The 9,543-nt window shown below is 51.6% G+C and overlaps 1 protein-coding gene across 1 annotated transcript; it reads left to right on the forward strand.

Moving 5' to 3' along the window:
• The first annotated feature begins 589 nt into the window (after positions 1-589).
• Positions 590-3,643, forward strand: FOXL1 (forkhead box L1). Its single transcript, XM_024735477.1, has one exon. The coding sequence runs from the start codon at positions 823-825 to the stop codon at positions 1,858-1,860; it is 1,038 nt and encodes a 345-aa protein (XP_024591245.1). The 5' UTR covers positions 590-822; the 3' UTR covers positions 1,861-3,643.
• Positions 3,644-9,543: the final 5,900 nt, after the last annotated feature.

Genomic DNA, 9,543 nt, shown 5'->3' on the forward strand with positions numbered 1-9,543 from the left:
CCCAAGGCTCTCTCCAAGGAGGGCTGCATCCTCTTCTAATCAGACTCCCATCTATCTCCTCTCCCCCGCCAAAATATCTAAGAGCTCTTAAAAGACCTCAGAAGGCATTTTATGAGACTGTGTCATCTCTACGTTTCCTACTAAGCCTGGGAGAAGAAAAGATCTTTTGTGGGAGGCCATGGGATTTCGGGGCTCCCCCAGGCCAGAGGTAAAACTCACCCCTGCGCCCCTCCCACCCCCACCTCTCCTTCCTGGCCTGGCAGACCCCGCTCTGAGCCACCGCGATCCACATCCTGCCTCACTGACTGTGTGTGCTTACAGCGTCAAGGGGTGGACGTGATATTTCAAACATCAGATCAGTGCGTTTATATATTGGGTGCCCGGAAATTTTTCCAAATAAACACAGCTTGATTCAACTTGGGTGGGCGGACTTATCAACAGACTAATTCTATAAACAAATGAAGGAATAACCCCGAAACCGATTGGCTGGTATCAAAAAGACACGTGGAGGGAAAAGCTTGGAGTTTTTCAGCAATGAAATTTTAATTAATGTGGGTGGGCTGAGAACACAGCGACTGTTTATCATAGACAATTTATTTTCCAGCGCTAAGTCAACATATAATAGCAAACTTACAACAATTATTTAACATTTTTAAAGCCATGAAGAAGGGACAGAGCCCCGAGCCGCCGGGGAGAGCGGCAGAGCGGGAGGCAGGCGCAGGGCAGGCTCCCCTGGAGGGCCCTTGCGGCGGCGCGGGGCACAGTCCCTAAGCCGCCTGGGTCGCCTGCGACGCCGGAGCGCAGCGCGGGCTCCCACTCGCCATGAGCCACCTCTTCAGTCCCCGGCTGCCTGCTCTGGCCGCCTCTCCCATGCTCTATCTGTACGGCCCCGAGAGACCCGGGTTGCCTCTGGCCTTCGCCCCCGCGGCCGCTCTGGCGGCCTCGGGCCGGGTGGAGCCCCCCCAGAAGCCGCCCTACAGCTACATCGCGCTCATAGCCATGGCGATCCAGGATGCGCCCGAGCAGAGGGTCACGCTCAACGGCATCTACCAGTTCATCATGGACCGCTTCCCTTTCTACCAGGATAACCGACAGGGCTGGCAGAACAGCATCCGTCACAACCTCTCGCTCAACGACTGCTTCGTCAAGGTGCCCCGCGAGAAAGGACGGCCCGGCAAGGGCAGCTACTGGACGCTGGACCCTCGCTGCCTGGATATGTTCGAGAATGGCAACTACCGGCGCCGGAAGAGGAAGCCCAAGCCGGGCCCCGGAGCCCCGGAGGCCAAGCGGGCCCGCACCGAGCTGCAGGAGCGCGGCGCAGAAGCGCAGCCGGAGGTGGGGAGAGGGGGAGCGCGTCCCCGCCCCGCGACCCCCATCCACGAGGGAGCGCCTGCGCGCCCCTCGCCCCTCCGGGAAGGCTCCTCTCCTCCGGCGTCCCTCCACTGGCCCAGGCCCGCGTCGCCCTCTGGGGACGCAGGCGACGCGCTCCAGGGCGCAGCGGCCGTGGCCGCCGGCCAGCCCGCGCGCACGGTGGATGGCTCGCGGTCCCCTCCGCGCCCCGCCTCCCGCAGTTCTCCGAAGAGCTCGGACAAGTCCAAGAGCTTCAGCATAGACAGCATCCTGGCGGGACGGCAGGGGCAAAAGCCGGCTGGAGGGGGCGAGCTCCTGGGGGGCGCCAAGCAGGGGCCCGGCGGCTGTCTGGGCGCCTCGCTTCTGGCCACCTCCTCCGGCCTCCGTCCACCTTTCAACGCTTCCCTGATGCTCGACCCGCACGTCCAGGGCGGCTTTTACCAGCTCGGGATCCCTTTCCTCTCCTATTTCCCTCTGCAGCTCCCCGACACGGTGCTTCATTTCCAGTAAAGCAAACAGTGCCTGATCTTTCCCCTGCCCTGGTCTGAGCTTCTTGTGAGCAACCAGGACTCCCACCGCTGGAGGAAGAAGTCGCGTGTTTTTTTTTTAAATGATTTCCTCTGCCGACTCCTGGGAAGTATTAGCAACCTCTGCGCAGGGATGGGCACACTCCCCTGCCTCCTGCGAGGCGGACCTTCCCAGAACCGGGAGCAGCTTCGGAGATTTAAAAGACATTGCCCACGCTGGGACTTGGGCATCTCAGACCTCCTACTGTGGGAGCAGGAAAATGCCTTGACCTTAGGTCAGTCCCACTGGCTACCCAGACAGGCCCTGCGTGTCTGGGGAACGGGAGGGCCCAGACAACCCGAGGGCAGATACATGGCCGCAGTGTGGTCCTTTATATCTGAGAGCCACGGTCTGACCATCACCAGCTCGGTTGTCACTGTGGCCTGGGCCTTGGCTTTGAGCTCGTCGGGGTGATGGGTGTTCACAGCTGGGTTTGTCCCTGAAGTCCAGGGAGAATTTTTCTCTTTTCCTTTCTAGATAGTAAAAGGAACATGCTATATTCTTTGGCTAAAATGCTTGATTCTTTTTACTGTAAGGATTGCCCTCTGAAAACATCTGTATTAACAACTTCTATTAAGAACGTGCACTCTATATCATTTAGCATTTTGTTGCATTATGATAGCTTGTTAATCAATACACATGTTCTCCAACGCATGGTATCAGCAATAGCCATCCTCCTATCTCTTTGCTTTTTTGTTTAAGGGGTCGAAAGATTTCTGGAGACACCGGAAGTGTGTGAGGGGGAGCGAAGGTGTCTAAGACAGCGGAAGATTTTCCACTTCCATGGTTTTTTTTCAAGATCTAGCCTTGACTGTTCCTACATTTTCCAGAATTGTGTAGTGAAGGACTACTTTTAATCAAAAGAGTTGGGTGAAACAAACACATGGAAAGCAAGTAGAGGGAGAGATGGGTTAGTGCCAGCAAGAGTAAGGGAGCCCACTGGTGTCTGTGGAGGCGGCTCTCTGGACCCCAAGGAACAGGAGGCTTGGTGGGAGGCTTCCCAGCCGACAGCAACTGGCTCCTCCCTCTAAGCCCCAACCAGGCAGGCCCAGAGCCTGCAGCTAAATAAACACCTATGGGGGTGACTGGAAGTCTGGTGTGAGGGGTGGGCGGGAAGGCAGGGGGCTGAGACAAAGATCTGGTTATGAAAATTGAGATTTTTCACAGCCCGGTACAGCTTGAAACTTTTGGGAAATGCATCTAACCTCTTATGGTATCTCTCTTTGGGTTGTTTTGGTGGTTCTGAAACTTGATTTCCTGAACCTCCAAGTTACTTTAATTTTATCTGATGTGGGAAAAGCACAATAAGCCATGAGTTCTTGGAGGGAGGTGGAGACAGTCTCTGAATTTTTTAGAGCAGTTTCCAGGACATATAAAAATGAACACAAACTTTACATCAGGAGAGCCTGTTGGTTAATATGTTGGATATTTTGGACAGGCAGAATAATTTAATAACCAGTAGGCACAGAGCCGACTTACTGAGAATTCATCCTGAAGGCGTGTGCTACCGACCCACACGTGCATCCATGACCGCTTTCTGCCCGGGCTGGTGGGAACACTTTGGCGGGCGAGCTTCAGGGTCCTTGATGTTAAGAACTTTGATGAGATCCTATTGTTGAGATCCAGGATCACTGTGATTAACTTAAAATGTGGTGGAAGGGCCGTCATTCGATATTTTGTTATCCCGAAATCTCAGCCTCTGTGAATAAAGTTGTTTTTTCATTAACCTCTCAGTGACTGGTTCAGTGGATTACTGGGGTGGGGGGGGATAAACAAACAGTGTAATAAGAAAGGGGAGCCTGGGATTATATCTCGGAACCCCAACAGTGTCTCTGGAGGCTCTGGCTTCCGAGGGAGGGTACACAAACATGGACTGGAGGGTAGGAGCCGAAAACCCCAGGCCTGGTGGATGCTGCCCGAATGTCGGCAATAAGATGAAGATTCTGCTGTGTAGGGTGTATTTTTAATGTTTTCTTTTTATGTTTGATTTGAGATCTTGTGTGTTTTGTTAAGTTATGATGCCTGTTTTCTGGAGAAACAAATAATCGAATACTGTCATTTTAAAAAATACTGTCATTTATCTTAGAGTTATAGTTCCAAAAAGTTCCATAAACATTATTTTTATGGCAAAGAAAAAAAAGGCAGGAGTATGTATTACTTTGTAAGGGTGTTTATACATACATAAAGAGGAATTCTGTTACCTAATCCCCACATTCATCTGGTTTAGGAAAGCAAAGAGAAACAGACAGTGGGGTCATTTCTATGGATTCTATACAATTCCACGTGTTTTCCTTCCTACTGGAGAGAGAGAGGGGCTGTGGCACTTAGCAATCCAAACAGCTGTTCTAATGTTCCAGTTTAGTCATGTGCTCCAAATTACGGATCAATGAGAGCAAGGAAAGGTTTCTACTCTTAATAAAAACAAAATCACCTAGATTTCAAGTAAACTAAGAGCAACCAAATCGTCCTGTTCTTTGGCAATCTGAAGGATGCCTCAGCGTTCTCCTCTAAACAAAGGGAACAGATTCTGGTTCCTGTAGATGATCGCTGGTTTAAGCCTTGATCTCACACACACACACACACACACACACACATACACACACACTTATGAGTGCACTGATCATAACAGGGGATATGGCAGGTGTATGTGCAGTGATAAATGTGTATGTGTACATATATGTATACGTGTGTATGTATATACATACATGCATGTGTGTATATATGTTCTACACACACAAATGGTCAGAAATTCACCTTCATTGCATAGCTGGGACAGATAAACTCAGATCAAGTGCTGAATCCCTTTAGATTTACACAAGTATTGGTACTTTGGGAGAGATTTTGTTTTCCTATATGATTTGAACAAGGAATAATTTAGTTTTTTGCACTATTATAGTGAAACTAACAAGGACTTTACAAAAGAATCTTGGAAGACATACCCACCTGAGACCTTTACCTTCCCAACTTTTGCAAGGGGCTTCAAAAAGGCCTTTTGCTTTGTCTGCTCGTGGATGTTACCTGCCTCTTGTGGAGGCTGATGGCCTCCTGGGTCTTACACGCCCCATAAGGTTTCCAGAATTGGAACAGGATGTGTTTTGCCATTTTCCAAAACAGCCGCATCTCTCTGGAAAGAGGCCCACCCCGTGGTCTCTACCATTTCGTGAAGAGGGGTCAGCATCTATGCATGTGTGGGTTAATGAATTAGCCACATGTGATGTTATTGTTGCAGCTGAAGGCCAGAGCCCATCCGCCCGGGCTGCACCCACGTGAGAGCCACGACTCGGTGTACTTCCCATCTTCATGGTGGCTGGGGTCTTGCTTCCATGATGCAGGGGTTGTTCCATCGAGTCAAAAATACACATGATAGGCTTCCCTGGTGGCGCAGTGGTTGAGAGTCCGCCTGCCGATGCAGGGGACGCGGGTTCGTGCCCCGGTCCGGGAAGATCCCACATGCCGCGGAGCGGCCGGGCCCGTGAGCCATGGCCACTGAGCCTGCGCGTCCGGAGCCTGTGCTCCCCAATGGGACAGGCCACAACAGTGAGAGGCCCGCGTACTGCAAAAAAAACCCATGATAATAAACCAAGTTTATTATTAAAATTGAAGAACATGAGTTTGTTGGAAAAGTAAAATTCTTTTTATCCACATTTCAAGCAGTTTTTATGCCTGAATAGCCAAGTGTCAAGTTCTCGTCTACACTTGTCTTTATCCAGACGCCCCAGACTTGGGGTTCTGCAGGGTCAGACAGATCCCATAGATTGTACAGTGACCTAGAGGGGTCCACAGGGAGTGGTGGGGCCTGGGCCCAACTGGGAGGGTCTGTCTCTTCCAGTGGCATCCAGTTGCCAACTGCCCTGGGAAAACCACACAAGTGGCTCATAGGCCAGATGTGGATTCAAACCCAGGGTGTACACTGTGGTGGGCAGATGAGACCAAGTGGAAAATTCACTTCTTCCCCTGGAAGGTGGCTGGAGAGAGGGAGGTGGGAGGGCCTATCCTAAGTACTGGGGACTGGGGGGACATTATCAACTCAGGTGTCTTCATTTACCCTGGCAGTGACAGGGGCGGGCAAAGGGTAGGCACCGGGGCAAAGATTCAGTCCCAACCTCCTCTTCCCATTGGCGTGAACCAGGGTTCCAGCAGGAAACAGAAACCTACTTAGATGAACCACTGGAAAAGACCTGGTTGGAGGGACTACTTACAGGGGAGTAGGTGGAGTGAGTGTAGATGTGACCGCAGTGCTGGCGCGGGCAGGAGCCGAGGAGAATGACCCGACTTCTCTCCTCTTCTGCCTTCCAGCCTCACGTTGACACCTCTGATCGGCTAAACCCCACCAGGAGTCCAGCCTACAGGAGTCCAGCCTACAGGGAGCCCAGGTGATACAGTCCACAGGGCTCAGCCTGCTGGGGCAGAGAGGGGTAGAGAATGCAACAGGCTGGGACCGAGGCAAACAGAGCAAGGCCAGCACAGTGGAGGGTTCTGCCTCTGGGGCCAGTTGGTGGCAGCTGCCCGGACCACACTGTTGATGTCCAAGGGCCAAGACCAGGATGTCTGGCACAATACCGGCGGCTGCATCTGGCATTCTCACAGAGATTGGATTCTCCCGTCTGGCAAGCTTCCGGGAGAAGGTGGTTCTAGACTCTAGCCTGAGAGCCTCTTGGGTGGGCAGAGACTGGATTTAGCTCCCGAGGGCCCTGGCCCTGGCCGTACAGTCTCCGCCTTCTCACCTCTGAGCCTGGAAAGGACTTGCTGAGTTGCTGGGGGCTGCGATGACTGTACATAGTTTGTGTCCATTTGCTGAGCATTTAAAACAAAGTTACTCCTTCCTGGCTAGTGCGAGGAGCGCAACTGATGCTGTGTTACTCTTCCAGAATGTGTGTCCCACACGCTGGTGAGGGCATCCTCCAGCCGGAGTCCAGGGAAGGGACACGAAGGAAGTGTCTCGGCCGGAGGTCAGGCCCTCTGGGAAGAGTGGGGAAGATGCCCTGCTGTCCACGAGACCATGTCACCTTGGACAACACCAAGTTTAAAGCCTGACTCAGGCCCTCATACTGGGCAAGGTGGATATGACACATGTCCTGTCTCCCCAGCATCCTGGGACCACAGTTCTTTCCCAGGTAGTGGTCACCTTCTACTGTCCCACAGGTCTCTCTAGACACACCTACAAGTGAGGAAAACCCCTCTCATTAATGTCTTATTGACTCATTACCATTCAGTAATTTGAAGTTCAGATGAAGGTGGGGAGGGGTATGTTAGCCTTGTCAACAGTGAGCCCGCCAGACAGAGAATAATAACCCAGCTCTGCTCTGACTTGCTGTGTGACATCAGCAGATGACTTAACCCTTCTGGGCCTTAACTCTCTCACCTGTACAAATGGGGGCGACGTTAGTAACTGCCTCATCGAGCTGCTGAAAGGAGTACATTTAATGACGGGCGTGAATTCCTCGGACAGCACCTGACCCGGTTCTCGTCTGCAAAATGGGACTAATCATGATGCCTTCTGCGTCGGGCAGCCGTCAGAATTAAATTAGTTAATATACACACGTAAAATATCTGGCATGTGGGAGGCATTCGGTCAACGGGAGGTCTTGTCTCTGTATATAGACGTAGCCTCTAATCTAAACACTCTTGTTTTACAAGCCCATTTGTGAGCCCACGACGCGGCTCGCATCCCGTAACTCCTCCTGGGCAAACTTCTTCAGCTCTTCCTCCCGGGCAGGCTGGCAGCCATTTTCATCTCTTCCTTGCAGTGTTATATCTCTTGAGATGATCCAATCGTTTGAACACAAAACCCAAAGCAAAATAAGCCGCCACACGCAGCAGGGGATCCTAGGAAACCACAGGACAGCGATTTTCACGAGCCCAGGAGGGCGAGTCCTTTGGTGTTTCTTCGCCTTGCCCAGGAGCTTACAAGGAGCTTCCCAGGGCTGGCCGTCCAGCCATAGTGAACTCAGAGGCCTTGGGAATGAATAAAACTCTTCATTTCTGCCCTCCCCCCACCCCAGCACCAAGAGCACGCCTGTTGATCAAGGAGAGGCTCCACCCCTCTCCCGGGGACAAAGGGACCAGACTGGGGAGCAGCTCTTCCTGAATCCATGCGTTTCATCGCCCGCCTTATAAAGTGTAAGGAACATTTCTTTAAATGCTGTGGCTAAGTATAGCAGGGGCTGGGTCAGCTAGAACATTTTTAGAAGCACATTACAAATCAGGAATGTTTTAGAGAAATAAATAAACTTTCCCACATTTTTGGACTTTGTGTCGGCTCTGCAGGCTCCATCTTGAGAGCATGATGTGAGGTGGGGGGTGATGAATAATTCACGTTGGGCTCTTGCGGGTGCCCGGAGCACCCTGCGAGTGGCTTCTCCTTCCCTTCCTTGGGCATGGGGCTCTAGGACAGGGGTGGGGTGGGCATGGGAGAAACCGTCAGGCTAGGGACAGCTCAGCGTCTGAATAAGGGCCACTCAGTGACATAAGGAAGACGGGATTAAGGAGAAATACATCTATTTCCAGTGCGTTTCATTTCTTGTCTCTGCTGTCTGTTCCGGGGGTTCACTGGCCTTCCACACGGGGTGAGAACAAACCCAGGGGGCCGTGTGCCCACCCCTCTGTTGTAGGATGACCTCCCGGTGCTTGCGTCCTGTTCCCAAGGGCTCCCATTCCGTTGGTCTCTGGTGGGACCAGGTGGCGTGTTTCTACAAGCTCCTCAGGGGAGTCTGCTCTGCAGCCAGGGTTGCGAGCCACCGCAGCGAGGTACCAACGTCATCAGGCGGGCCTCTGGGCGTGAAGGGATCGTGCAAAGCAGGTTGTTCACCTCTTACTCTTTCTTCTTCTTTATCCACATTTGTACTCAATTTCCACTTGGTCAAAATAGACTCTCGGCTTCTCTCCGTGAACGAAAGCATCCGTTTTCTATTTCTTCGGGTAGAGCTGCCTCCACTGAAACACTCGTAGAAGTTCCATGTGTTCACGCAAGAAGTGTGGAATATTTAGAAGAGTACTAAAAAGAGAACCAATGTGTGATCCCATGACCACCGGTAATAATCCCACCACCAGAGATTATGGTTGGTACTTCCCCCCTAGACTATATATATATCTGTATCAACCACAGATATACCATTGATATTAGATCGGTATGTATATATACAAACTGTTCTCTACTTCATCACTGCTGCCACCATCACCATCATCATCACCACCACCATCACCATAGAGCTTTTTCGCACACGCAGAGTGCCAGGGAGGTGCTGTAAGGCCTCTTACGGCACGATCCTTTAATTGCTGACAGCCTGGCCACACAAAGATGAGGTGAAAATAGATCTGTTGATTTATTTATTAACACCTTTTATTTTGAAATAATTATAGATTCATGGGAAGGTGCAAAGAAATGCACAGGGAGGTGAAAGAGACTTATTTTGTGCAAAAATTTTTATAGCCCTTTTCTCATTGAAATTTAACCACCTATTGGCATCACACACAAGGGCACAGACACGTACACACACACACACTCTCTCAGAGAGACAGGTGTCTTGTCCTAAGGCACCTGGCTAGTCAGGCTCAGAGTTAGTCCTGGAGCACGTGGCCAGCACTGAGGTTCTTTCTGACCCCCTGCCATGAGGTCGGGACCAAGGA

This window comes from Neophocaena asiaeorientalis, unplaced genomic scaffold (genome assembly GCF_003031525.2).
Source record: "Neophocaena asiaeorientalis asiaeorientalis breed wild unplaced genomic scaffold, Neophocaena_asiaeorientalis_V1.1 scaffold40, whole genome shotgun sequence".
Classification (NCBI taxonomy): domain Eukaryota; kingdom Metazoa; phylum Chordata; class Mammalia; order Artiodactyla; family Phocoenidae; genus Neophocaena; species Neophocaena asiaeorientalis.

What these genes read in the sequence shown, in the direction of transcription:
- FOXL1 (XM_024735477.1), top strand. Translation starts at nt 823, where the DNA reads ATGAGCCACCTCTTCAGTCCCCGGCTGCCTGCTCTGGCCGCCTCTCCC.